Consider the following 27,468-nt stretch of genomic DNA (forward strand, 5'->3'; position numbering starts at 1 on the left):
GCTGAAGCGGCTGAAGCGGCCGCCCTTTAGTCTATCACGGGGCATGGCAATGGGTGCTTTGGGCCTGGAGCGGACTGCGTTGTGCCAAGGTTCACAGCGGATGCCTCTGCCTCAGATCCAAATGCTGCGGCACCTACGCAAATGAATGGCACAAAAAGGCCATTGCATACAACCAGGCGGCGGTTGGCAACGCTTCGGGTCTCATTCGGCTTGCCGCGCGCTTCTGATTGGCTGCGCCGCAGTCACAACTACACCCACACACGCATGCACCCACACGCGCGCACACACGCACGCAGTCGTCCTGCTGTATAAAGCTGGGCCGTGTGCTGTTAACGGTCTCAAACGAATTTTGGCTTTCATTCGAGCGACATCAACACCAAACGCGCAGAAAAAGATTCAAAATATTAGTTAACACTTTTGAGGTGCAGTGTGGCAGCATTGATTTGCAACTAACAGAGCTGATTGCAAAGAAAAACTAAAACAAGGTGGCAACTTTATGTTAACAGCTTTAGCTTGGCTGAACCACAACCTTATACTCAACATATAAATTTAAAAAAAACAAAAGTGAAAACTCACCAATTGGTAAGTGATTTCCGTGCCTTGACGGACTTTACAGATTTTCTTTTTTTTAATCTGCCATTTTAAGTCCGAATCTCACTTGCTTTTTCAGCCTGGCAAAATTATTGTTTGCTTAAGTTGCAGCCCAACTTTCCTATAGAACCTCTGGCTCCCAACTCATACACACACACACACACACGCACGCCCATTTTAATTGCCCCTTCGGTCATATTTTGTGGCCATGTTTATTTGTTCAATTTAATTGAATCAAATTAGATTAGTGGCCATTTGATGTGGCTTAGTTCAGCTTTGCTTTGATTGCGCGTTTCAGCCTTGTTATCATCATGCTGCGTTTAACTTTGCCATCCTGGTTGCTTTGATTAATTTTTTATAAGCAGCCAGGGGCTGCACTTGCTCGCGCAAAGTTCAAAGTTGTGAATGCCGCCCACATTTGCCTAACATAAAATTAAACTGAAAGGCAAACAACTCCTACCACCAGCACCAGCTGCATGAATCCGCTCATCCTGATGTGCACACGAATACTTAAAACATAAAAAAATAAACACTATAATTCGCTGTAGTTGCGCTTTTCCCCTTGCCTTCGGAAAGCAACTTGTTGCTAACCTCATCAGTGCCCCTTATGCATAAAGCTTAACTCAATTGATTCTTCAAAGTTGTTTGTACCTTTGCTTCTGCTCAAAAAAAAATAAATTTTAAAAGTAGCAAAATATTAATTTCTTCAGTATCAAATGGGTGCTAAAATAGTTAAATGGCAAAAATCTAGATCTTAAGTGCAATTCAGCGAGAAAATTAGATTTGGTCTACATGAGCTACTACATTTTTTTATTATATTATATATATATATATATTGTTGTTTTATTAATTATGCCACGAATCAGCCATCAATATCGGCTATAACCGGTCAGGTATGGTAAATTAAGAAGCCACGCTTTGTCAAATGGACAAAGTTTAATTAAAATTTGGGGATATTCTAGTTGAAATAAACAGAAAACGATTTATATAAACTTGATTCACAATTTTGAGTTTATAAAGTTATAGACGGGCATATTTGTAAATTTGGGACCCGCAGTAGCGGGACTGAAGTCACTTCTCGTTAATTTTTACACAATTCCTAGCCATAGACCTATTTCAGTATGCTCATCTCCCAGCCGAGCTATTCCAACTAGAGCATTTCTTTTAAACATATTAAAATGCGTGACGCATTCTCTGGCATAAATTAAATTGTAAGCGATATAAGAGCACGAAAACGCCTTCAACTGCCTTTACGCGTTTATTTGGTAATTGATATTAAGCTGCATTTTAAAATGAAAGCATTTTAAAGAATCGAGCACTCTCAGTCCTTACTAGACATGTTGTCTAAGGGCAAATGAACAAAGAAGATACACGTCAAACCTCAGGCTAGTTATCTGGAGGAAGAATTGACTTATCCGGAAGGCTCATAATTAACTCGTGATACTTAATTGCATTTCGTACAATTAATAATAATAACAATAATAATAATAATAATAATGATAATAATAATAATAATAATAATAATAATAATAATAATAATAATAATAATAATAATAATGATAAAAATATAAATAAATCCTTTATTAGTATACGCGATTTATTAACAAATGAAATAACGCTTTAAGCCTTAAATTGGGTTTGGAGAGAGAGAGAATCGCCAGTAATATAAGACTTATCAGACACTCATTATCGCCAGTAACCCTTACTTGAACTAATGAGAAGCGCATAGTAGGGCGCTATTAAAACAAAAATACAGATTCTCAAAAAGATTCTAGTCTGTTTTAAATAGCGGTAAGGACAAAAGAGTGAAAGGGAAATAAGTATATATATTGAGAGAGAGAGAGAGAGAGATAAAAATGGAAATGGACGAAAAACAGTTTATGAGATCCCCAGCACAACTCGTTAATATAACACTTCTCGCCAAAGCATAAAAACCTGTATATCTTTATGAGATAGATAGAGATATATTTGGAGGGGAAAAAAGATATGTAGAGAGAGAAAGATCACCTGCACAACTTGATAATATAAAACTTATCTGCGAATTATAAGAAGCTTACTTGAGCTCCTGAGAATCGCATAGTAGGGCGCTACATACGAAAATGAAAAAATTACATACTAAACTACCATAACTGAATAAAAACTGAGGTCATACTAAAATTGTATGCCTTTGTAAAATTACAGTTTAACTTAATTAAATGCTTTATGCTTTACAATTAGTGTTAACTGTTCTAAAGTTGTTCGACAACTGAAAACCCACAAGAGACTGCAGCAAATGTAAAACGCAAATGTTTTGAGCAAGCGTTTAATTAGCTGTCATTTGTTTTTTTTTCCACTTGCTGAAGTAAGGCACAAAATGTAGCTCCACAATCAGCGGCCGGCTTGTCGCTCTTAATTCGACTATCAGCACGGCCTGAACTATATGGAATGCGATCAGCAGCGATCAACACCGATCGGCCACCCGCCGGCCCATGCCGCAGGCACACTTTTAAAAACTGCGCGGGTTTTATTAAGATGCCCATTATTCAAATATACTTATAAACGCTCACCTATGGTATATGTAAAGGTGATGTTTATATTTGCGTTATCAGCTAGCTGCTGATTAGAAAAATTTCACACGGAATACATAAGGGAACCTGAACTTTGCCTGTTCAGATGTTGATCGCGGATATTCGTTGCGATGCGGCTGGGATTGGGTAAGGGAATGGGTTGAACAGCAACAGCACCTGGTGGAAAGTTTTACGAAATTGATTTATGTGGGCCAGAAGCCAGAGAAACGGATATTATATGTATTATACATGAACCTATATAGATATAGATTGGCAGCAGCAGCTCATTAAATCGTTATTAGCTGACACTCTGCGCTGGGAAAATTGATAAGCCGCGGCCGTAGAGACCCATTCCTGCTGCCCATTGAAGTTGACACATGGCGCCGCTGTCCGCGGGCAGATTGATAAACAAAGTAATAACAATAATATTATTGTTTTTTCAGCGTGTAGGTGGGCATTGTTGATTTTTACTGCAGCACGCACACACACGCACACACACACACACACACATGCACGCATAGACTGCACTTATCTGTGTTTATATTTAGTTCAGCTTGGGCTTGAAAATAAATCCCTTTTGCGACTGAGCTTGAGAGTTGGCATATTTTTAGTCAAATCTGAAGAGTCTGCAATCTGCAAAGTCTCGAATCGCAACGCGTGACACGATTCCAATTGCGATTAACGCGTCGTGATTTCTGTCTTATCAACAGCCCAGAGTCGAGAGTTTTATATGGATTATAAAGCATACTGTCTCTGGCGCTGTTGAACAGTCGCACAGTCGTTCAGTCGCCGGGCAGCGCTTGAAAATGTGAAAACGTCGACTCAAGCTCGTGGGCAGCTAGAAGGCATAGTTTGGTGTTGCCGTCGTTGTGCTTAAATACAAAAATAGTTCACAATCAAAAGAAACAAGTCAAATTCAATAGCAAATCCTGTAAAAAACCCAACTCTATCTGTGATTATATATACATATATATATATATATATTTACAAAACGTACAAAGTTCCCGAGAAAGCAATATACACATATTTAGTATATATTTAATATAGCAATTAAAATTGAATATTAATTATTGTGCTGCGCTGATAAACAAAGCAACTAGAAGTGTTATTTTTTTTTTTGTTATGTTTCATTTGATTTGTTTGCTGTATATAAGCCAATAAAAATATCAACCGATCAGTTAAAGCTGAGGTGAGTTTTTCATTGTTCATTACGAACGTGCTGCACCTGGACACGCGACCTGCTCCGTTTTAAAAGAACATACAGTTCGCTTGGCACACATGTCGTATGATTGATGGCACATACCAGCAAATATTGTTAACGCGTTTCACATGGATGCATATGTACATATAATTCGTGCGAAATCCAAAATGAATTAGCTTTTATCTATGCATAGTCCTTTGTAAAATAGTTGCAAGCAGCTTGCTTAAGAAATTCAAAGCACGTAATAAACGCACATTTGCTTAAGTTGTGCCACACACACACGCACACGCACACTAATTGCCTGTATGTGGGTAAAACATAAATCAAAGTTCAAAAGTTTTGCGCCCAGGATTAACTACTTAAATGCATGTGACTTGAGGATTGGATGTGTGTGCCGTGCTTTTCTAATTAGTGTAGCATATCCGCAGGGGCAGCCAGCCCATTGTCAGCAACTCAACAACAGGTGGGCGCCGCCACGCCCACTTACACACACACACACTCACACACAAACCTGTACAAGTACGGTCGCTTTAATTGCATGCCGTTTGTTCTGTTCCTTTGCAGTTAACATGAAATCCACAATTTCGCTGCTGCTGGTTGTCATCTGCACCGTCGTCCTGGCCGCCCAACAGAGCCAGGCCAAAAGTGAGTATTCGTTGTGCATGCGGAGGCCATTCGAAATGTATTCAAACTTGACTTATATTGCTTGCCTCATGCCACTTAAGTTGTTATTCCAATGCGCATTGAATTTAAGCGCAAAAAACAAACCTATAAATGGCTGACAAGCGGAAGTCACACACACACTCCCACACACACACACACACACACACACACACAGCATCAATTGTTACAGTTTACATTTAACGGAAAACAAACAGAAGCTTCGACCTCGCGTTGACATCGTTGTCGCCATTGACATTGCTCCTTTGTGGCTTTGTTTATGCAGCTGCCGCCTCATCAAATGGGGTGAATGCTAGGAGGGGGAGGGGGAGGGGGAGGGGGCGTGCAATTGCCACACGCAGCACAACTTTATTATGCAATAAAGGTGGACTGCATATAATTGGCTGCACTTACTTTCTTTTCATAATTTAGCCAGGAATCCCGAGGCAACAGATATAAAATGCACAACAAGAAAAATATCAAGCATTTGCCACTTTAAATCCATTAAATAAAACTAAATTTATATCTAATTGCATTTGTACGTCATGAGATCTTACTAGGATATAATTCGTATGTTAAAAATATGAATCTTATTTCCAGTACGATTTCAGAGTGCCAAATTCTTAGATATTAATCCATTCAAAATGGATATAATGTTTGTAAACTGTGTGTAATAGCCAGAAGGAAGCATCTCCGAGCCGAGCCGAGTATATATATTCTTAATCAGCATCAACAGCCGAGTCCGTCTGTCTGTCCTAGGGACTTCAAATTCTGAACGTAGGTCCCGCCCAGTACGAGTTTGTTTTCGATAATCGATAAATATCGATATCGAAATGCTGTTTCTTGTGCAAATCCTTTATATACATATATTTTTTTTTTTATTTATATTTATATTCCCACTTATTTCCAGTCAATTAAACATCTTACTTACTTATAGGTTCTTTGCCCTTGTGCAAGAATTTTGTTCTAGAATTTTGTACTGCTTATTTGCAGTAAATCGTTCGCATATGGCATATTGTAATAGCTTTTATAGAACAATGGATAATTAATTCGACACAAATCCAATGTAATCAAAACTATTAAGTCAGACTCTTTCATTGCTGGCCTTCGATTTGGCAACTGACATTCAAAATATGTTAACAAGAAGTTGTTAATGCTCCCGCAGCGACTTGCACGACGAGCACATTAAGCCCAAAACAAAGTTCAAATGACAAGAAAAAGCGCCAACTCCCTCGTGAAGCTGCCTTAATAAAATGTTGTGTGCGAGCGGAAGCTCAAAAATAGCATCGAGTCAACAGTCAAAATAAACTCAGACAGGCAAAAAATAAAAATAAAAATAAATAAAACCATACTCCGAATAAAATATCACATACGCCTTGTCACAAAGGTCAAATGCTTATCAAAAGATGTCTCTCCAGAGCATTGGCAAGCGATTAAAGATTTCCAGTCCCACAGACCTGGGCACAGTTAATGTCTGTTCATAGAATTTTCACATAATGGTACAAGGTTTGCCCCTCTCCTGGGCATTGCAGACACGCATCGGGTTTAAACTTTTTGAGTCAGCGCTAGTCGCAGTTAATAAAGTGTTTCAGTGTGTGTGTGCGTGCGTGTGTATGTGTGTGTGAGCGAGCGTGTGTGGGAGCTATATCGATTACAGTTTTTGCTTGAAGCAATCTCTTGCCAAAGTAGATGCTAGCTAATTCATTTTGCGATTTTGCATTTCGCATTTTACAGAAGGCTGTCAGGCCTATGGGCACGTCTGTTACGGCGGACATGGGAAGCGGTCCTTGAGTGCGGCGGGCACCGGCTCCGGCAGTGCTGCGTCTGCCAATGCCGTTGGCCTCGAGCAGGAGTTTGTGCGTCCAAATGGCCTGCTGCCAATGCTGGCAGCAAATGAACAGGCGCCCGCTGTGCCCGAACCGGAGTTCGACGATTATCCGTCGCGTCAAGTGCTCTACAAAATAATGAAGTCGTGGGTGGGTTAATGAACACCAAAATTTATACACATGACAAATACCCAAGTGCACAACATTTTCTCCAATTACAGTTTAACCGCCCGCATCGACCAGTACCTCGTCTAGGTGAGCTGGATTACCCGCTTTCAAGTTCCGGCGAGAGTTTTAACCGCGAAGTTGCGCTCAACGCGCTTAACTAAACTCGAAATCCAACTTGGCATTAACTACAGCATCAATTGAACCACATGAATCACTTTCCCAAGCTGCAACAACAACATCAACAACAACAACAACAGCTGCTTACACAGCAACAACAACAACATTATCAACTACTTATTAATGTTAATTAAAATTGTTTCATAGGTGTCTACACATAGCGCAAGACATTTTTCCTAATTGCATAAACTGTGAAAGTTGAAAATTAACTGAAATTTTTAAGGGCTGGTAAAAATTTCGGTGTACAAAAAAAAAATTAACAAAAACGTTTTCAATAAAATACAAGAAAAATGCTATGGCAAATGTTTTTTAGTGCTTTTATTAAAATTTTATTAACTTTTGTATGAAACAATCGAAAGACTATGCACATATGCAGTTTGTAGTATTACTTAATACAAATTTTATTTCAAAATAACCGAAAACTTTAAATGGTCACCAGAGCTTTTATTAAATCTATGTTTACGAATATGCGAGTTATTTAATAAAAACGAAATTCAAAATTGAAAATATTTTAATTGAGCGTTTAATTTATTTGATTTAGTTCTTGTCTACACAAATATTTTTGGGCATTTAAATAAAACTGTCATGTTCGATGACAAGGAATTAAGAAGTCGATATCTCGATATTGTTATATACAAACGCGCACACTTCGATAGTTATCGATAGCTTCAACAGCTGTTTAGTATTCCCGAATGCATGCTTTACATTCTGTTAACACTCGCATTCAAACATAAGTATTTTAGTACACACTATTATGAATATCACGATTTGTTGAGAGTTTGATTACATTTTTTAATTTCGTGAAGTGAACACATACATACATTTCTTTGACAAGTATTGTAGTCTTTAAGCCGACTTACAGTTTTGAAAGCATTGCTCTGTTATGTTAACATTGATTTACAGTTTTGAATACACTGTTTCAGGTTTAACACACGTGCTCTGATGTTGCGGGTAAACATGAGAATCGCAAAAGATTATTAAAATATCAAAGAAAAACACTTGAGTTAAATTAAAAATGACGCATCTGCGCGCAGAGGACAGTTCAGTATCGGAGGAGAAAGAATCCCGGGGAGTTATCAGGGAGAGCAGCCAGATATTCCGACGAAACCGCGCACTCGGCTATGTCAGCAACCAAGTGCCAGCCGTGACGCGCTATGTGCAGCGCCGTCGAGACACGTTGCTGATTACATGCATCGGCCGCTCCTTTCAGGTGTACACGGCCAGCCATTTGCGTCTGCTGCACGTCAGCGGCCTGCACCCCGACGATATAACTGCCTTGGCCACGGACAGACTGCACACGTACACGGCCAGCAACAAGTGCATCTATGCCTGGCGCGCGGGCAAGCACATACGGCACGTGTATCGTGGTCATGAGCGTGATGTGCATCTGTTGCTGCCCTTTGGCAGAAACCTGATTGCCGTGGACCGCGGCAATGTGCTGAAAGTGTGGAACATACCCACGGACGATGTCTATCTAGATGTGCCCTTCAAGGAGGACGAGTTCCTGATAACGGCTCTGGCTCATCCGCCCACCTACGTCAATAAAATTGTGCTGGGCTCACAGCAGGGCCAGCTGAAGATCATGAACATCAGTAAAAACAGCATTGTGTGCACCCTCAGTCGCCATCCCAATCGGGTGACCTGTATCGAGCCGGCGCCAGCAGTGGATGTGGTGGGCGTTGGGCATGCTGATGGCACAATTATTGTTTTGAATCTGAAATTCGATACAGTGCTGATGGCCTTCAAGCAGGAGTGGGGCCTGGTCACTCAGCTGGCTTTTCGTACAGATGGTCCGCCCATAATGGTATCCGCCTGCAGCAACGGTTATATGGCCTTCTGGAACTTGGAGGAGCATAAATTGGCTGGCCAATTGCAGGCGCACGAGGAGCAGGTGACCACGGCTATATGCCTGCCCAGCGAACCAGTGGTCTTCACCACATCTCCGGACAATTCCATGAAGCTCTTTATATTCGACATGTCCGATGGTGGCGCACGCCAGTTGCGCATACGCGAGGGTCACACAAAGCCACCGCTTTGCATACGCTACCATGGCGGCACCGGTGTTTCCATATTGTCTGCCGGAGAGGATAGTACCCTACGTGTGTTCTCTACCATCTCGGAGTCGCTTAACAAGAGCATGGGCAGAGCCACCTACAATCCCAAGGCGACCAAGAAGAAAAGTAATTTAATCAATCCAAATTCTCTCTGTCCCTCTTTGACTCCCAATTCACTTGCTATTCACAGATCGCTTTCAGTACGATAAGTACAGCATGCCGCCAATTCTGGAGTTCACCTCAGATGTGGCGCGCGAAAAGGAATGGGACAACATTGCCGCCATACATGCGGGCATTATACAAACGACCACCTGGACCTTTCACAAAAGCCGTTTAGGCGAGCATCGCTTGGTGCCAAAACAATTTCAAAACAAAAATCGCGTCAATTTCCAAAGCGAGACCACATGCATCATATCCACCAACTGCGGCAACTTTGTCATCATTGGCTACAGCAGCGGTGATGTGGAGCGGTTCAACATTCAGTCCGGCTTGCATCGCTTAAGCTATGGCGGGCTCCATCCGGCGCATGAGGCAGCTGTGCGTGGTTTGGCTTGCGACAACTTAAATCAGTATGTGGTTTCTGGCTGTTCCAAAGGTCTCGTCAAATTCTGGCATTTCAAGGGCAATAGTAAGTGTGTGCTGAAACTGACTTCGTGACCAACAAACCCAAGCTTTTGTTTATTCCGCAGCTCAAAAGCCGACTGCCGTGCTGCGTTTGGCGGACGGCGTTGCTCTGATGCGGCATCATCGCGAAAGCTCCATGCTGGCCATTGGCCTGGACACATTTAAGATCTATGTGGTGGACATGGAGACGCGCGTAATTGTGCGCAAGTTCATTGGCCACACGGCAAAGCTCAACGATATGACCTTTAGTCCAGACAGTCGTTGGCTTATTACCGCCTCCATGGACTCTACTATCAAAGTGTGGGATATACCTTCATCGTATATGATTGATCACTTTCGCGTGGAACGTCCCTGTATCTCGCTGAGCATGTCGCCCAGTGGCGATTTTCTGGCCACGGCGCATGTGAACCTGCTCGGTATTTACCTGTGGGCAAATAAGACGCTGTTCAATCAGATTTCGTTGCGTTCCATTGATCCAAACGAGCCTGCACCCTATGTGGGTCTGCCCACAAATATTTGCGATGCCATGGATCTGGAAGACGTCATGCAGGAGCTGGGCATTGACAATGACGAGGATAATGTGGAGCTAGGCGAGGAGATTGATGCCAAATACGAAACACCCAAGCAGCTATCGCCCGAACTGATTACACTGTCAGGCCTGGCTGCCTCACGCTGGCAGAATCTGCTCGACCTGGAGCTAATTAAGCAGCGCAACAAACCGAAGGCACCGCCCAAAGGGCCCAAACAAGCGCCCTTCTTTCTGCCAACAGTGTCAGGCTTGGAGATGCGCTTCGATGTTAGCAACGCGCCTACAAGCAACGATGGCTCCCGATTGCTGCAGGTCTCCTCCTTCAACAATCTAACCGCCTTTGGCAAGCTGCTGGAGGCAACTGCCACAAGCAACGATTTCAATCCCGCCATGCAGCACATCACCCAACTGGGTCCGTCAATGGTGGACTTTGAGATCAAATCGCTGCATCCCGACGCTGGCGGCACTATGCTCGCCATGCGGCAGTTCCTCAAGCTCATCGAGTTTATGCTTGGCACGAATCAAGACTTTGAACTGGCGCAATCCTATCTAAGCGTTTATCTGCGCTCTCACGGCCTCAGCCTAACTGAATCACCAGAGCTCATGAAGTCCCTGCGCAGCGTCTCGCAGGTGCAACAGTTGGCCTGGGAGCGCATCGAGAGCAAACTCATCTACGGCACAGGCGTCGTCGCAGCACTGCGTAACTTTGCGCATTAGTTTGACCTATTATAATTGCTCTAATTACTTTCTACCATGTTTGTAAATAAATTGGTAACACATTTTAAAAACTAAACTATGGTGTATTAGATGATAATCATATAGGGTCATCAACAAATAGATCAGAATGCGGACTTATATACTTTCTAGATAATTCAAGTCAGCTGGTCCAATGATATACCTTTTTGGACTTGTGCGGATCAGGACTATGGATTCGCATTCAATTAGTAAAATTAACAATTTTACAATTGAAAATATTCCATGAGCTTCACGAGACTAAGAAGGTATATATTTGATAGATCGGGCTATAATATCCTGAGCTAGTTAAGGCAATATACATTTTTAATAAAAGTAATCTTGTACGTAACATAATCTGGAAAAAATACCGCTGCAGTAAATCAAAATTATTTAGAGCTCGATCAGTAATATAAAGGATGAAGAATATTCCATTTCTTTAATATTCGCATTATAAAATACTTTTAAAATCCATTTGAAATTAGTTTTCAATTATTAACTTTCTAATATATTATCCGAACTTTTCACTTGACATTAACTCGGAAGCTGAGCGTCCGCTCTATTAATTTATTTCCGCAACATGAAAACGAACTGAAATAAGAAAATGGATGCACACAGTTTAAGGTTGAAATTGTGTATTAATTATTTTATTTGTTATATCCGTTTAATCTAACGCTTTTATTTATGCTGGAATTAAATAACTTAAACTTGTTCCTAGACGCGATCGTGCGCGGACTTTTAATATGCGGTTCTAGTGGCGACTGATTTAAGGTTGTTTTTGTTTTTCATGTTTTTTTTTTTTGTTTTTGTTTTGGGGCTCCTATTGTGAACTCATATCCAACTCAACATAAACGGAATAAAACAATATACTTATAGTTTTATATATATATAGTTTTCGAACCACGCGTTAAAAATGTGCATATTTTGATAAGTATTTTTGTTTGTTTTGTTTTTATACCTAAATATCGTAATTAGCATATCTCGTAGTCTGAAGAGCAAATCTCTGATCCTAAGCCATATAACTTCAAATTTGTTTCTTAAATTTCGGCTTGTTTATGTTAAATGTTTGCGAGTGTATTTTGCTTGGGATATTACAATGAATGCGAATGCCACCCGAAGATGGTGGTACCGGTGCTATAGTGGTTGGTGTTTTTGGAGGTGGTGTGGTGCCAGGTGTTGTTCTGTTAGGCGCGCCTGTGTTCAGGGGGCAGCAACTGGTTTAGATTCGGGGTGTTAAGACGTCTTGATTTGGGTTACAATAGAACGCAGGGCGAGCGTACACACTCCATATCGCTTGGATTGGATATAGACATTGTTTTTTTGTTTTTTTTTTTTTTTGTTTAGATTTTGTTTCCGTTTTGTGTAGTAGTTTTAAGTGTAGGCCGCTTAACTGGATGTGCACTGTTGAACGCGCGGTCCATCTTGATAGCCACCCTCATCCTCGTCGTAGGCCATGCGCTGGTGTTGCTGGCGGCGTTGTTTGGGATCAAAGTCCTCCTGCAAATTCGTAGACAACGATTACATTAGTTATGCTAGAGTACTGTGAAAGAGCTCTGTTTGACTTACCAAAACTGTATGCTCTGCATCAACTGGAATGTCAATCTCTGGCGCCGGTGGCAAGCACTGCTTGAGCGTCGGTATAACTGATGGATTGATCACATCGGGGAAAATGACCTCAAACTGTATGATTAGCGTGCCCTTCTCCATGGGATTCTTGAATATGGGCATGCCCTCATCTGCGATACACTTGGTCATTTCATGTCGTATAACTTCGCCAGGTTGCGTGGCCACCAGCAGATCGCGATCATCCAGCGTCTTGACAATGCGCTGGAACCCACACAACGCCTCGACCAGCTGGAGTGGCATTTTCATCATTAGATCCGTGCCGGCATGTACAAAAGTTGTATGCTCCTTTTCGTCCAACAATATTATGATATCACCCGGTTGAGATTCGGGCTCGTGATCGCCCTCGCCTGTAAATACAATCTTCTGACCATCCCGCATGCCTTTCTCGATGTGCACCTCCAACACCTTGCGCTCTCGCACAGTTTTGCGTCCGTTACAGTTCTTGCAGCGATCCTTCTCCTGTATGGTCTCACCGGTGCCGGAACACTTTCGGCACACCTGCTCGATGTGTTGCACAATGCCGGGCGCGATCTGTTGCACGCGTGTCTCGACACCGTTGCCGCGACACTGCACACACTTCTCGATGCTGCCCTTCTTGCCGCCGCGACCCTCGCACTTGTCACAAATCACATTCTTCTGCAACTGCAGTTTACGCGTTGCCCCATTGTACAGCTCCTCCAGCTGCACGGACATCTGGTGAACGACATCCTTGCCGCGTCGTTCACGACGACGAACGCCGCCGCTACCGCCAAAACCGGCGCCAAAGAACTTCTCAAAGAAGTCCATGGGATTGCGGAAATCGCCGGAATCGGCGCCACCCTTCTTGATGGCCGCCTCACCGCCCTCATCGTACACCTGACGCTTGTCCGCATCGGAGAGCACCTCGTACGCCTGCGAGATGGCTTTGAATTTCTCACCCTCATTAGGATTCTTGTCTGGATGGTATTTCAGGGCCAATTTTCTGTAGGCCTTCTTCAGCTCATCAGGTGTTGCGTTGGGCTTCACGCCCAGCAGATCGTAATAGCCCGTTTCTTTGACCATTTTAGCTGTTGCTTTTAAAACTTTAACTGCAAGCACAAACGATTACAAAATTTCGATTACTCAGGTTGCCATATATTTATAAATTTTTGGTTTTTGGTTGTGCGTGTAATTGGTGCTTCCGGCATGCAAAAAATAAAAAAAAAAATCAAGGTCAGTAGATAATGCGCTGGCAAAGCACCACGTTTTCTAGAAATTTTCTATTTCAATTCGCTTTTATGTTCGGTTTTGGATACCACTTCGACGCCACACAGCTGACTCTGCCCCTCTCTCTCGGGCACCTCACACTACTCATTGGCGCACGATTGTATTGACGCAAACACACCAACGCGCGCACACACACACACACGCGAGCACAAGTATATATGTACATAAGCTTCTAGAAAATTTCGTCAGCATTACGCAGCCCTGGTCACTGTAACCGTTGCCCCTGCGCGAACAGCGGCACAAAGCAAACGCATGATAATGTGAAAAAAGCACACCAACACAATGACGAGGTGAAAAGCAACGTGCAAAAAAAAAAAAAAAAAGAAAACGCTGTAGAATTTTCTATTGATTTATGTGCGATTTTCGTAGGTCCCTTGTCAATTGTGCAAGCTGCAGCGCCCTGCCAGACACATGCATGTACATACTCACGCGTTTGTATGTGTGCACAAGCTGAAACATGTGCCGCGCAGGACGCTGCGTCAGAGGAAAGTAATTGGGGTAGAGACAAAGAAAATTCAGCTATCGCCAACGGCTTGAATCGATTTTGCAAAATGTGCAGCAGTGCATCGACGCACCAAAGTTCACCTAGTGCTTGCGTAGGAAAAAATTACAATTACCTATGATTACTTAACAAAGAGTGGGCAATAATGTAGTACCAAATACACACACAATGCAAATGCCTGCGGAAATAATTAGTTCATTGCTTAGTGGCTCTCACCTTTTTTAGCAGTAGTTCGCCGAGTATTCGAGTATTTGTTCTAATAGTTATATATATTTATATATGTATACCGTTTTTCAGTACGCTTTAAGAGTTACACTTTTACTACAATTTTTAATCTATTTCGAATACTTTTTCAGTAGCCTGCTATCGCTATATGAATCCGCCACGCTTGTTGTATGAAAGATCGAGAATATATTAGGGGTGGGAAATATAACAATATTTATAGGTAACAATACTGTCATAGTAACGAGTCATTTATCTGCAGATGCAGCCCTGTTAAAAATGCGCAGTCTGGCAGCCCCATGAGCTTTTAACCATACGGTCACACTGCTTACAACAGCTGTCTATTGCGACCTGGTTATTCAACTCGGACGAAATAAACAGCAAATTAAAAACTAAAGTCTAAATAAAAAATCAAAATGAGACATGCTCAATTTTTGGCACGCACAGTGTTCGTGCATAACAACAACGTGGAGGAGGCGTGCCGTTTGCTAAATCGCGTTCTCGGCAAGGAGGAAATCTTTGATCAATTTCGGCGCACGCGTTTCTACGAGAAGCCCTACCAGGTGCGTTCACAATCAATGTAAGGTTTTTAAATATTTACTAATATTTGCTATTTTACAGGTGCGCCGTCGTGTAAATTTTGAAAAGTGCAAAGCCATCTACAACGAGGACATGAATCGAAAAATTCAATTTGTGCTGCGGAAAAATCGCGTGGATCCCTTTCCGGGCTGCAGTTAAATGTTACCGATTATCAATTTTGTGCATTTGTTTTTTTAAATGATAATAAACATAGTTAAGAAACAAGCGCTCGAAAAACATATGTAAGCACATTTATCGGAGACTCAAGCTTTCAACGGAGCTTTTGTCCTTGCAGCGTACGGATTTTTGCCCACTGGCTTTAGAGGGTTACAAAGCTTAAGCGGCAAGAGCGAGCTTTCAATTTTTTGGCCAAACAATATGCAAGCAGCTCTCGGGTCAGAGTCTTGTCTGCTTTCGTGCGGTTAGGACGCCTTTTACAGTATTATACGGTACTAAGGTAAAAGTGTAAAACTAAGTTGTAAATTTTCTAAATTGTTCGCTGAGAAAGCATATTGTTATGTTAACATACTGTTATTTATGTTGTATAAATATAGCACACTTATGAGCGTTGCCTTATCGTGTATTTTTGCAACGCGTTTGTACATGTACTAGTGTATGTGTGTGGGTGTGTGTACATGCATGCATGTATATGTGCATGCTTGTGCTGCATTTGTAACATAATTTTGGCAGTGCTATCATTTTTACTGGCCCACTGCAACACCAAGTGGTTTTTAAGGCTCGAACGTGCTCAAGTGCTCCCGAATGCATCGATAATACGCTTTTGTGGCCAATCCACTAAATATACTGCGTATTAGTGTGAGACTGTGGGTGTGTGTGTGTGTGTGTGTGTGTGATTGTGGCTGGTTGGGTGGTTCAGTTGCGGACCACAGCATAAAGTTCACTTTACATCAAAGTTGGCGTGTTTCGCTTTTTCAAGCCCTGTCGCCTCCATTGACAAGCCCCAAGCTTGTTGTTGCGGCCCCTTGTTGTGATACCCTTGCAAAGGGCATACTCATTTTGTCACACTTTATAAAGTATGTATACTATATATATGCGAAAGTAAGCCAAGTAAACTAGAATTTCATTTACCGTGATTAAGGATGGCTTATACCAAATGTTTATATTTATGTTGTGGTTCGGATATGGCATATATTCGGATATAGCTGCTATTGGAATTATTAGAAACATGCATTATTTTGTAAAATATCGCAACCAAATAAAGTAAAGATAAGCTCTGCAGTACGTTTAATCACAATTTCCATATCATGGGAATTATCTGATTAAATCTAGACCAAACTTGGTATCCACTTTCTAGAGTTGCTTTTCTGCAACTTCTTGATATAGAAACTGCCATGGGAACTATCTGCCTAACTCTGGACCAAACTTGACCTTAACTTTGCTCTGCTTTTAGCCATATTAGGGTACTACACTATATATGTATTTAGCTTTCATATCGATCAGTCGACAATTGAAGCTGGCCGAGCCTGATGTATAAACATATGTCAGCAAGGGTATTTAGTATGCGGCACTAGGAAAATAAGTGTTATTTCTTGTAGGTTTTTGTTGTTTGGGTCAGCTTTGGTTTGGCCGTTTTTACTGCCGCTGTTTTATCGATTTCTTGTGTTATTTTTAGCATTATTTATTTGCATTTTTGTGCGTGTATTTGTGCTCTGCTCTCTTTACGGCACACACACACATGCAGAGGCTTACTTTGTACATGTGTGTAATCAATTTTTGGCAGCAAATAAAATGGATTACGTCGAATGTAATTTTCAGCTCGCGCTTACGTTATGCTCGGCAATAGATTCGTGGCGGCCGTCTTGGTGGCCAGCTGCAGCCTAGCTCAGGCCTATCCAGCGCTCTTGCCATATATCTACAGTAAGTAGGCTACAAGTATCTACATATATGAATAGATACATAGACATACATCCGTGTGCTTAGCTCCTTCGAAGCGCGGCGATGCCACCTTTCCACTGATCGAGGACGATGTGGTCGAGCTGGATCAGCTGCGGCAGGAGCCTCAGCCAGTTGTGGGCAAGCGCCAGCATGATGGCAGCACGGTGCGCACAACAACTACCACTAAGGAGAGCATTGAGAAGGTGATTGCCCCTCCGGAGGCGGGCGGCAAGGATCATAACTTGCATCTGATCCCCGACCTGGAGCGACAACTGGAGGTGGCTACGCCGTTGATGTCAATGTCGACCACAACCACCACAAGCACATCGGCCACCACGACTACGGCGGCCTTTAAGGATGACGGCGAACGTTCACAGCTCGAGGAGCCGAAAACGGCTGGAAAGCCGGCGACCGAGCCGGGCGCACATGCGAAGGTAAAAGCCCATGCCCATGCTTAAGTCCTCTTCCATATGCCAATTTATGTATGTATGCCCATTCTTGTGTCTTGTAAATGCCAATATGTGTCTTTTGAAAATCCAAGTGTATATCCACGAAACCACCCAAAAATCAACAGGCTTTCTACGGTGCAGCGCGTCTAGCGTTTGGCCAAAATCCCGAGGTGTTGCCCACATCTCCCACGTCCACAACAACGTCCACGTCCACGTCTACGTCTACGACCACGCCCACGCCCACTTCCACAAGCACAAGCCCAACAACAACAACAACAACAACAACAACGACAACTGTAACGCCAGCTGCCAGCACAGAAGCGGCATCGGTCGAACGCGATGCCCAACCTGTCGAGGATTTGGGTGGCGAGCCAGCGGAGAACGCCGCAGAGACAGAGGCAACAGCTGCCACAGCTGATAAATTGCCTGGGTCCCAGCATAATCACGATGTCAACAAGGAGACAATCGGCGACATATTGATCGATCAGCTAGAGGCGGTGGCCAAGACCACCGAACGGCGCTCCGGCATGCCCCATATGACGGCCAAGGTTCTTATGACTACTCAAGCAATCCATACATATCGGCAACGAATTGGCTAACCCAACTAAATTCATATGTCTATTCGAAACAACCCGCACTTTTGTGTCCACCTCTCCAACTACTTTGAATATGCCCTGACATTGCTTCTTCCTTTCCTTTTCCTTCCTCTCTTTTTCAGACCGCCCAGAGTCTGTTGCGCAATCCGAATGGCCAGTACTCCTCCTTCGATATGGCTCAATACGTCTTCTGGACTGGCGATGAGACGGGCGTTGCTAGGGCCGTCGAGGAACTTATCGATGAGAATTTGGTGGGTCTTTGTATCTATCTATCTATCTATAAGTCCGATAAGCAAACCAATATCTGGCCTTCCACATCCATTAGCACACCAATTATCATGTCCATTTTATACACTAGCAAGAATGGGTTACAAATAAGAACCACAGGAGTTGGAGATATGCTAGAGAAATTTGAAGCAGTTTAAGTTGAGCTCAAATTATCGATAGCTTGGCCCGTTTGCATGAAATCGATAAGAATCGTTATCGAAATTCTGCTTTATAATCATATCCCGGAACTTATAAGAGCTAGAGACACCAAAGTTGTAGACACTCGTATAGTATACCCAGATCCAGAATAGCTCACTTTCTGAGTAACTCACCCCGTTACTCACAAAAGTGTAAAACGCATTTTTACAGGTATTGTCTTGGGCTTTAGTATTTATGCCCTGAAATTGCATAAGGATCGAACAATAAACACGTCAGTTAATCAGCAAAGCATTATCCATTATCGGGGCTAAGGGAAGAAGAAGCAAAGCCTGTGTGTGTGTGTGTCGAGAATATATTTGAAGGAAGTTCGGCTGGGTTCAGGGGTTAGGGTTAATTTACACATATACTATTCTATTTATATCCAAAGCTTATCTATATAACCTTTGCACCTTTTGCAGATAACCAGGGAGAGCGCTCTGAAGTTTTTGCGTGATATTCGTCTGGGAATTGAGTTCTTGCAGCGCTCCTATACCAATCGCATTTTCCCCGAGGAGCTGCGTCAGAATCATTTGAAGCGCAATAGTCAGCCCAGCAGTACAACCACATCGACCACAACAACCACAACTAGCACGACCACGGAGAAGCCATTCATTCACCTGGAAATCGATTCGGAGGGGGTAACGCCTGAGGTAGGCCGAGGCAAATCGCTGGACAGCTTCACCTTCTGGAGCAAGCTCAAGGCGCTTGAGAACGAGAGTCCTCAAGGTAAGCGGAAACTGAAAACATTCCACACCTGAATTGATACCAAATGTATATTTTAGATCTTACGGATTATGATGATACCATGGGTCGCGCCAAAATCGTTGAGTATTTGTACAATGAGTACAGCCTAGAAGAAATACTGTATAAATTGGCCAAGGTAAGTTGCCTAGCGAACTTAGCTGCCGGTACATGGTAAAGTACATAGTAACTTTTACCCTCAAGGTAATGTTTGCCCAGTCCCTGGCACATGGTTCCGATGAGGCCCAACAGGAGTTGCAGAAGCTAACCGAGTTCCTGGAGCGTGAGGGCAACCTGGGTGTTATACCTGTTGATTTGCAAAAGAAAGTCTTACGTAAGTTAAATGTTAATAATATTTAACAAATTAATTTGCATTTCATCAAAACTTATGCTCCAGGGGTGCTGCTCACCGCATTGTCGGACACTCTGACCGAACATCCGGAGCTATTGCCAGCAGCGCGTGTTAACTTGGCCAATCCATTTTTCAGGCTTCCAATGCATACTCCCGGCCAATAGAGCGTTGCGATCGGAGTTTGTAAACGTTATCGAGAGTATATACATATATATATATACACTAATAATCTAATAATCTGAAAAATAACTAAAGTTATTAGCAGCTACACAAAACAGATCCATATAAGTATTCTGTTTCAAGTTGTTAAACAAAGACAGAAATGCGCTCTCTCGGAATTGGTCCAAAATTGAACTTTCTATAAAAATGAAAAAACACAATTTAATTTCGCTTTTATCAAGTGTAAAATAGCAAAATAGTCTCGTGATATTTTTGGCAGGTTAGAAAATGCGAGAAAAGGCAAAATTTTTATATTCAAAATAAATGCGAAATTTTTGAAGCAAGCGAAGAAATCCGTTTCTGACAAAATCAACCAAACAAAAGAGAGACTTGCGCTATTTAAAAATCGAATATATATCAATATATATATACATATATATTTGTAGAATATTGGTATGCTTGCTTATATTTGATATGAGTTAGTTGGCAACACTTAAGAGGTTGAAGTTGATGATAATATTCTTTGTTAGTTGAGGCATCGTTATTTGCTCCCCCTTAAATACTTAAAATGAAGCAGGAAAGGGCTTTAAGTCCGCATATATCAGTAGCAAATAGAACTGCTTATATACATACATATATACATATATACTTTTTGTTCCTTATCGTAAGTCCCCAGATATATATGCATACGTACATGTACCCTATCGCAGAAATACATAGCTAACAAGTTGCTTATTAATTGAGAATTGTTTAATTATTTGTTGAATTACCTTCTTTTTTTTGGCCAATTAATTTTCAATTGTTCAAACGTAAAATGTGTATGTGTATATGTAGAAGAAAGAAACAACAGAATTATTGTTTCAAATATACATTCTAATAATATATATGCTGTATATTGTTTAAAAACAAATCAAACTCTTTTATGATATACTTAATTATTATTAGTATAAGTCCTAACATACATAGTTAGTAACTACTGTTGCTTCTTGGGCTCCGCGCCTGCGGTCCTCGAGCCTTCCAGCAGTTTATTTATCTGCTCCTCTGTTAGGGGCTCGTTGCTGTCGAAGATCTTTTCAATTTCGGCACGCTCCTCCGGATCCATGTCCTTGCCATATTGCTTGGCTATGGCTTCCAGTCGCTCCTGGTTCTGCTTGAAACGTTTGGGCAGCCAAAATATCGTTTGCACCATTCTGAAAGATTTCAAATCGTCGTCGTCTTTCAGTCCAAAAGTTTTACTACCATATTTGATTGGAAATAGCCAACCTGAGGAATATAAAGCCCGTTATGGCCAACAGTATACAGAGTGCAGACGTCTTCAACATGGTCCAATAGTCCACAACAACTTGCTGATGCTTCATTTTGATGTTCGATTTAAATTGAATCCTTTCACGCCAACGCAACAGTATCTAATAAATTGTCATATGTCTAGTTTTCGGTTTGCTTGAGGAACAATTTTGAATGTTGTGGTCGCGTCGTCATGGATCCGTGTCAAATATGTGACATATACATATGGAATCTCTGGAAATCAATATAATAATATTCGGGCTGCATACGTGTCTCGATTATATGTATGAAGCGTTGACCTAGACCCATAGCAGGTGTTCCGAGGGTATAGAAATCAATAGCAGGTCAATGATTGTGTTCCCGATATAACAGCATACACCAAAAAGGAAGTATACCTCTGGATCCGTATGCTTATGGCTCGATTATCTTTATGCAAAGCTTTGACCTAGACCCATATCTCTCTGTCTGACGGTATGGAAAAGAGTAAACAGTCTTGATTTTAATTTAATTAAATATTATTTTGGATGCATATGTTTGTCTCGATTAGGTTTTTGTAGAAAGACCTGTGTCATGGACCCAAGATCTGAAGGTACAGAAATCAATAGCAGGTCCACGAATATGTTCCGGAAGTAGCCGAACAGATAACAAAATAAAGGAAAAGCTCTGAACTTTATTTAATTTAAGTTAATATATGGCTTTTATTTTAGATGAATATGTTTAGCTATCGATTATGTTTATGTGAAACGTTGTCGGTCCGAAAGCATAGAAATCCATAGAATATTCAAAAGGTGATGTTCCCGAAATCAAAACAGCTAAAATATATATGAAAAGAACTTAATCTTAAGATAATTATACAATATTTTAGATGCATATTTTCATGTCTCGATTAGGTTTATGTGCTGCGTTGACCCAAAGAAGACTTTCAGAAATCGATGGCATATTTTGGCAGATCCATGATGATGTTTCCAAAAATATTTTGCTCAAAGAAAGAACAGATAAAATAAGATTATTTTTTTTTTTTTAATTACAAATTATTTTTGCTGCAAACGTGTTTCGTGATTATGAGACTAGTTGACCAGGAGCGAGCACTAGGAGAGCCCAAGCTCAAAATTTGTATAGGTTCAGAGATTCCTGAGTTCATACGAACAGACGGACAGACCAAGGGCTAGATCTACTCTAATATTGATGCTAATCAAGAATATATATACTTAATGGAGTCGGAGGTGCTTTTTGCTGCCAGAAACATACATTTGCAGTGTTTAATGGTTTTACTCATTTTCAACGTGCTCAATTAAATAATATTTTAAAAGCAAACATGTCTCAATTATTTTTATGGATTTTTATGAAATCAATGCGTACGCCATGATGATGTTCCCAAACAAATATTTCTCCAAAATAGTAAAAATAAAACTATAATAAAAAAGATCATGATTTTAATTTAACTAAAGTTTATTGCGATCGTACGATTGCACTTATCTGTCTATTTATTTATAGTACCAGACTATAATATAAGCACGATTGAAAGAATTCTGCAAAAAACAATAAATAAAATATAAACAAGTAAGAGTGCTCTAGTCGGGGGGGCCCGACGAGAAAATACCCTGAAACCAAGTACAAGACCACAAAACAACTTTTTGCCGCTGACTCGTGGCCTGCCAATATATATGTATGTATAAAATCGCATGGTTTTTTTATACCCTGTACCCATTAAAAATGGGTACAAGGGTATAATGTATTTGTGCAAAATCCAAATGTATGTAACAGGCAGCAGGAAGCATCTCCGACCCCATAAAGTATATATATTCTTGATCAGCATCAATAGCCGAGTCGATCTAGCCATGTCCGTCTGTCTGTCTGTCCGTCCGTCCGTATGTATGAACGCAAGGATCTCAGAACCTATAAGAGCTAGAGACTTCAAATTTAGATGCTCCGATAATCGATAACTTACTCCGTTTCCAAGCAATCGATAAAAATCCATATCGATATCCTGTTTTTTGGGCAATTTTGGTATATAATAAGAGCTAGAGTCACCAAACTTGACATATAGCTTCTAAAATAAAATATATATATGCCTTTGATGTTGGAAGAAGAGGGTTCAGGGTATCCCCTAGTCGGGAGTTTCCGACTAGAACGTCTTACTTGTTTAAGATGTATCTTAACCGATCTTGACGAAATTTTCTGCATTTTATTGTATGATAGAATATTCTTGCATTATCAAAAAGTCAATTGCATTTAAATTGTGTCTTATATTGGTGGGCGGCATAAATTGGTTTATAAACTTGATTTATAGCCATGAGGTAGTAGCGGGGAGGTAGTTATAGCTATAAAATGAAAGATACTTGATATATATGTACTAGTACTAGTAGCAACATATCAATTTGGTGACTAGCTCTTATTATTTACCTAAATTGCTCAAAAAACAGGATTTCAATATAGATTCTTATCGATTACTTAGAAACTGGGCATGTCGATTATCGATTATCGGAAACAAACTCGATCTGCGCAGGCACTAGGAGGACCTACACCTAAAATTTCAAGTCTCTAGCTCTTAAAGGTTCTGATATCCTTGCGGACGGACAGACGGACGGACAGACAGCGGACATGGTTAAATCAACTCGGCTGTTGATGCTGATCAAGAATATATACACTTTATGGGGTCGGACATGCTTCCTTCTGCCTGTTACATACATTTACATTTTGCACAAATACAATATACCCTTTTCACCCATTTTAATGGGTTCAGGGTATAATAATAATGACGTTAAAGTTAGACATGTGCTGAAGTATCAGTGGAATTGGGCAATTGTAAATTAGACTCAGGTGTCTAAAGTAAAAAATAAAATACTGATTAGGGCCCAGCTCCGCATAGCGTACAATTCGCGGGGGTTAACAAAGTGTACAATTTTTTGACTCAGACCCCAGTCTGAGAAGGAATACTATCAATAGATAGCACTGAGTACTATCTCAGATATTGATTGGCCGATAACAGATACCCTATATAAGGCAATGGACTTCGTAGTTCAACACAATAGAACCCAAATACATCAAGAAGAGACCATGAGAAGGTACATCATCTGCGCGTCCATGCTATTGGGCGTCCTGGGTCTGGCGCTGGCTGGCCAAAGACCCATCTCCGATTGCGTAAGTCTCGGGTCAGCTGTTAAGATTGTAATTTCTAGCCATAAATTGTGTGCAGGGCGAACGCATTGAGGACGATGGCTATCCCATGGAGCGGCACACGGTTGTCACGGAGGACAACTACATTTTGACCATGCATCGCATACCCTACTCCCCGAAGACCGGTTTCACTGGTCAGCGACCGGTTGCCTTTCTCATGCACGGCATGTTGAGTTCCAGCTCCGATTGGGTGCTGATGGGTCCGGGCAAGGCGCTGGCCTACATTCTATCTGATGCCGGCTACGATGTCTGGATGGGCAATGCCCGTGGCAATACGTACTCGAAGGCGCACAAATATTGGCCCACATTCTGGCAAATCTTCTGGAACTTCAGCTGGAACGAGATTGGCATCTACGATGTGCCCGCCATGATTGACTACGCTCTCGATGTGACCGGTGAGAAACAGGTGCAATATGTTGGACACTCTCAGGGCACCACTGTCTACCTGGTCATGATGTCCGAGAAGCCCGCCTACAATGACAAAATAAAGTCCGCCCATCTGCTGGGACCTGCCGCCTATATGGGCAACATGAAGAGCCCCTTGACCCGTGCCTTTGCCCCCATTTTGGGCGTGCCCAATGCCATTGTTGAGCTCTGCGGCTCCATGGAGTTCATGCCCAGCAACAAGTTTAAGCAGGATATGGGCATCGAAATGTGCCAGGCTACCTCACCTTATGCCGAGATGTGTGCCAACGAGATCTTCCTGATTGGTGGCTACGATTCCGAGCAACTGGACTATGTAAGTGTTGCATCACCTCAAATAACTAGATGAATGCCTATAAATGCCAGTGTTTGCTTTTCTGTAGGATCTGCTGGAGCATATTAAGGCTACTTCGCCCGCCGGCGCCTCGGTTAATCAGAATCTGCACTTCTGCCAGGAGCACAACTCCGGCAAGTTCCGCAAGTTCGACTATTCCGTCATTCGCAATCCCTACGAGTACGGCAGCTACTATCCTCCCGAGTACAAGCTAAAGAACGCCAAGGCTCCTGTCCTGCTCTACTATGGTGCCAACGACTGGATGTGCGATCTGAGCGATGTCCGGAAACTGCGCGATGAGCTGCCCAACATGGCACTGGACTATCTGGTGCCGTTCGAGAAATGGGCACATTTGGATTTCATTTGGGGCACCGAGGCCAAGAAATACGTTTACGATGAGATTCTCAGCCAGATGTCCAACTACGAATAAGCTCTTTATTTATTTTGGAACTGCACAATAAATTCGAGCAATAACTGAGCATATTTTACTCCACTTGAAATTCCGCCAGATACTCTAGCTTGAGCTCCTCGTCCTTGACCAGTTGGCCAACTAGGCGATAGTCGCCAGTTAGTAGAAAATTTCCAAATTGCAATAAATTTATAGGGTAATCCTTGAGATGAAACTTGTTCGGCGCCAGGGGACAGTTGTCGGGATGGGGCGCATTCGAATAGTCCTTCAGCTTTTCATAGAAGAAGTCCTTATAATAGGTGCTCATCAGATCGCAAGACCCAAGACTCAAATCCATATGTGTTTTATACTTATCGTCATCGCTTGCCCTTCGATAAAGTGTAATATTCACCTACGATACCAATAGTTAATTGTTTTTTAAGATATGTGTACAAAAATATCTATATGATATATAAGACTGCTTGATTCGACTGACTGACCTAAGAGATAGGAAGAAGCTAAGATGGAGTTTTTGGAAATTCCACCCGCAAATATGGAAAATTGGGGGAAACTTTCGCATGAATCTATTTTTATTACTATTCAATCAAACAAACGTATTTTCAAAGGAACTCCTTGGTGGAAATGGGTGGGCAAAGATTGTTGTTATTTCTATGAAATGTCGCCAATGTGATAGAAAAAGTGGCCAACAGGTTGTTTGGGCGAAATTTCGGAATTAAGCCCACTTGCAAAGATGTTTACGAAAACTTATTTGAAATGTGTTTTCAACTTTTTGGCAAATCCACTCTTTCTGTGTGGAAAATTGGCGGGAAACGGTTGCATGAAACTTTTTTGTTTATCAACCGATCGAAATCGTGTTCAAAGATCTCCGTGAAAGTTCATCTTTTCACTTGGATGAAAAATGCAGGACAAAGTTAGCATAAATGAATGTTTTTTTTTTGTCTTCAGGCTTCAGACAACAGGACTAAATTTTGGAACTCAATGGGATACAACAATTTATGTAAATGGTAGGAGTAGAGAAAAAGAGAAAAGAAGCTTGGACCGGGCAAAACCAGGTAGTATGTATACATAAACAGCTTAACTGACGACTGTCCGATTGATAATGGTTTTTCTGCAGAATTTGAGTTTTGTTTTGTATCCACAATCGGGAAGCCTTTCATTTGACCACATTCAATAATTTTCATATATGAGACATGCTTTTTGAGAAATACTTTACTAAATAAATAAAAGGGGTATTAAAATATCTTTATGATTTTTAACTTTATTTGATCATTGCAAAAAACGGTTGATCAGAACGTTTTCATTTTCATCTGATCTGCCGAGAAACTAATTCGCGGATCTTTGAAACGCATATCAAGAGCTAGGTTGTAAGTTTTCCAATCAATCGGATCCTAGATCCCATTCAAAACTTTAAAAAATATCTAATCGATTTTAGAAAATTTAACCACACAGTCGGAAAACATATTAAGAATTTTTATATATTAAATCAAAAATCTGTATGGATCATCTAATTCAAACGGAAGAGGCAACCCTTCTGGATGGAAATAAAATGTAGGACAATGTGGTCAAGTTTCTCCACTCGTGGAAAAGTGAACCGGGCAAAGCCGGCTAATGCCGCCCCTAAAAATATATTTGGCTCACCTTCCAATCGTTGTCGAGGGTGACGTGGGTTGTCATCTCGCCACTTAGCTTAATGTGGCCCTCATCATCCGGTTCGCCGAGCTGTACGCTGCTTTGAAAAGAGTTTTCGTCCTCGTGAACCTTTTTAAAATTGCGCAGCTTGACAATGCGACCGCTTTCAGCTCGAACCAGGACAAAGCTTGTGAGGAGCAGCAGGCCCAGATGCACATAATATGCCGACATTGCACTGGAAAATGATTTGGCAATCGGTTAGCTATAAGGGT

General features: G+C 41.6%; 8 protein-coding genes across 11 annotated transcripts; 5 read left to right on the forward strand and 3 right to left on the reverse strand.

The window, feature by feature from the left end:
- The first annotated feature begins 386 nt into the window (after positions 1-386).
- Positions 387-7,595, forward strand: LOC115761347 (neuropeptide CCHamide-2). Of its 2 annotated transcripts, none has more exons than XM_030703093.1 (4): positions 387-582; positions 4,903-4,983; positions 6,733-6,974; positions 7,046-7,595. In XM_030703093.1, the coding sequence occupies exons 2-4, from the start codon at positions 4,908-4,910 to the stop codon at positions 7,151-7,153; spliced, it is 426 nt and encodes a 141-aa protein (XP_030558953.1). In that variant the 5' UTR covers positions 387-582; positions 4,903-4,907; the 3' UTR covers positions 7,154-7,595. The 2 variants fall into 2 exon arrangements, with proteins under 2 accessions (XP_030558953.1, XP_030558952.1); XM_030703092.1 differs by lacking the exon at positions 387-582 and adding an exon at positions 3,928-4,326.
- A 503-nt stretch (positions 7,596-8,098) lies between these two features.
- On the forward strand, positions 8,099-11,165 carry LOC115761749 (WD repeat-containing protein 36). The gene is made up of 3 exons (XM_030703648.1): positions 8,099-9,349; positions 9,414-9,851; positions 9,913-11,165. The coding sequence occupies exons 1-3, from the start codon at positions 8,185-8,187 to the stop codon at positions 11,091-11,093; spliced, it is 2,784 nt and encodes a 927-aa protein (XP_030559508.1). The 5' UTR covers positions 8,099-8,184; the 3' UTR covers positions 11,094-11,165.
- A 568-nt stretch (positions 11,166-11,733) lies between these two features.
- Positions 11,734-14,867, reverse strand: LOC115761751 (dnaJ homolog subfamily A member 4). The gene is made up of 3 exons (XM_030703652.1): positions 14,698-14,867; positions 12,675-13,801; positions 11,734-12,605 (listed from the first exon to the last, which is right to left on the reverse strand). The coding sequence occupies exons 2-3, from the start codon at positions 13,773-13,775 to the stop codon at positions 12,495-12,497; spliced, it is 1,212 nt and encodes a 403-aa protein (XP_030559512.1). The 5' UTR covers positions 13,776-13,801; positions 14,698-14,867; the 3' UTR covers positions 11,734-12,494.
- Positions 14,868-15,014: 147 nt separating this feature from the next.
- LOC115761753 (28S ribosomal protein S21, mitochondrial) lies at positions 15,015-15,519 on the forward strand. Its single transcript, XM_030703654.1, has 2 exons — positions 15,015-15,266; positions 15,325-15,519. Exons 1-2 carry the CDS (start codon positions 15,120-15,122, stop codon positions 15,439-15,441), a joined length of 264 nt encoding a protein of 87 aa, XP_030559514.1. The 5' UTR covers positions 15,015-15,119; the 3' UTR covers positions 15,442-15,519.
- A 75-nt stretch (positions 15,520-15,594) lies between these two features.
- On the forward strand, positions 15,595-20,831 carry LOC115761750 (cell wall protein DAN4). 3 transcript variants are annotated; one of them, XM_030703649.1, is made up of 9 exons: positions 15,595-15,739; positions 17,059-17,160; positions 17,224-17,612; positions 17,720-18,175; positions 18,346-18,474; positions 19,108-19,414; positions 19,471-19,568; positions 19,634-19,763; positions 19,827-20,831. In XM_030703649.1, exons 2-9 carry the CDS (start codon positions 17,073-17,075, stop codon positions 19,943-19,945), a joined length of 1,716 nt encoding a protein of 571 aa, XP_030559509.1. In that variant the 5' UTR covers positions 15,595-15,739; positions 17,059-17,072; the 3' UTR covers positions 19,946-20,831. The 3 variants fall into 3 exon arrangements, with proteins under 3 accessions (XP_030559509.1, XP_030559510.1, XP_030559511.1); XM_030703650.1 differs by having other exon boundaries at positions 17,753-18,175; XM_030703651.1 differs by lacking the exon at positions 17,720-18,175 and having other exon boundaries at positions 19,827-20,829.
- Positions 20,832-20,842: 11 nt separating this feature from the next.
- LOC115761752 lies at positions 20,843-21,318 on the reverse strand. Its single transcript, XM_030703653.1, has 2 exons — positions 21,204-21,318; positions 20,843-21,130 (listed from the first exon to the last, which is right to left on the reverse strand). The coding sequence occupies exons 1-2, from the start codon at positions 21,296-21,298 to the stop codon at positions 20,914-20,916; spliced, it is 312 nt and encodes a 103-aa protein (XP_030559513.1). The 5' UTR covers positions 21,299-21,318; the 3' UTR covers positions 20,843-20,913.
- Positions 21,319-24,256: 2,938 nt separating this feature from the next.
- LOC115761795 (lipase 3) lies at positions 24,257-25,632 on the forward strand. Its single transcript, XM_030703734.1, has 3 exons — positions 24,257-24,365; positions 24,421-25,140; positions 25,208-25,632. The coding sequence occupies exons 1-3, from the start codon at positions 24,282-24,284 to the stop codon at positions 25,586-25,588; spliced, it is 1,185 nt and encodes a 394-aa protein (XP_030559594.1). The 5' UTR covers positions 24,257-24,281; the 3' UTR covers positions 25,589-25,632.
- LOC115761798 lies at positions 25,560-27,451 on the reverse strand. Its single transcript, XM_030703741.1, has 2 exons — positions 27,206-27,451; positions 25,560-25,958 (listed from the first exon to the last, which is right to left on the reverse strand). Exons 1-2 carry the CDS (start codon positions 27,425-27,427, stop codon positions 25,644-25,646), a joined length of 537 nt encoding a protein of 178 aa, XP_030559601.1. The 5' UTR covers positions 27,428-27,451; the 3' UTR covers positions 25,560-25,643.
- Positions 27,452-27,468: the final 17 nt, after the last annotated feature.

The sequence above is a fragment of the Drosophila novamexicana genome, unplaced genomic scaffold (assembly GCF_003285875.2).
Source record: "Drosophila novamexicana strain 15010-1031.04,08,12 unplaced genomic scaffold, DnovRS2.1 tig00000485-arrow-pilon, whole genome shotgun sequence".
Taxonomy (NCBI): domain Eukaryota; kingdom Metazoa; phylum Arthropoda; class Insecta; order Diptera; family Drosophilidae; genus Drosophila; species Drosophila novamexicana.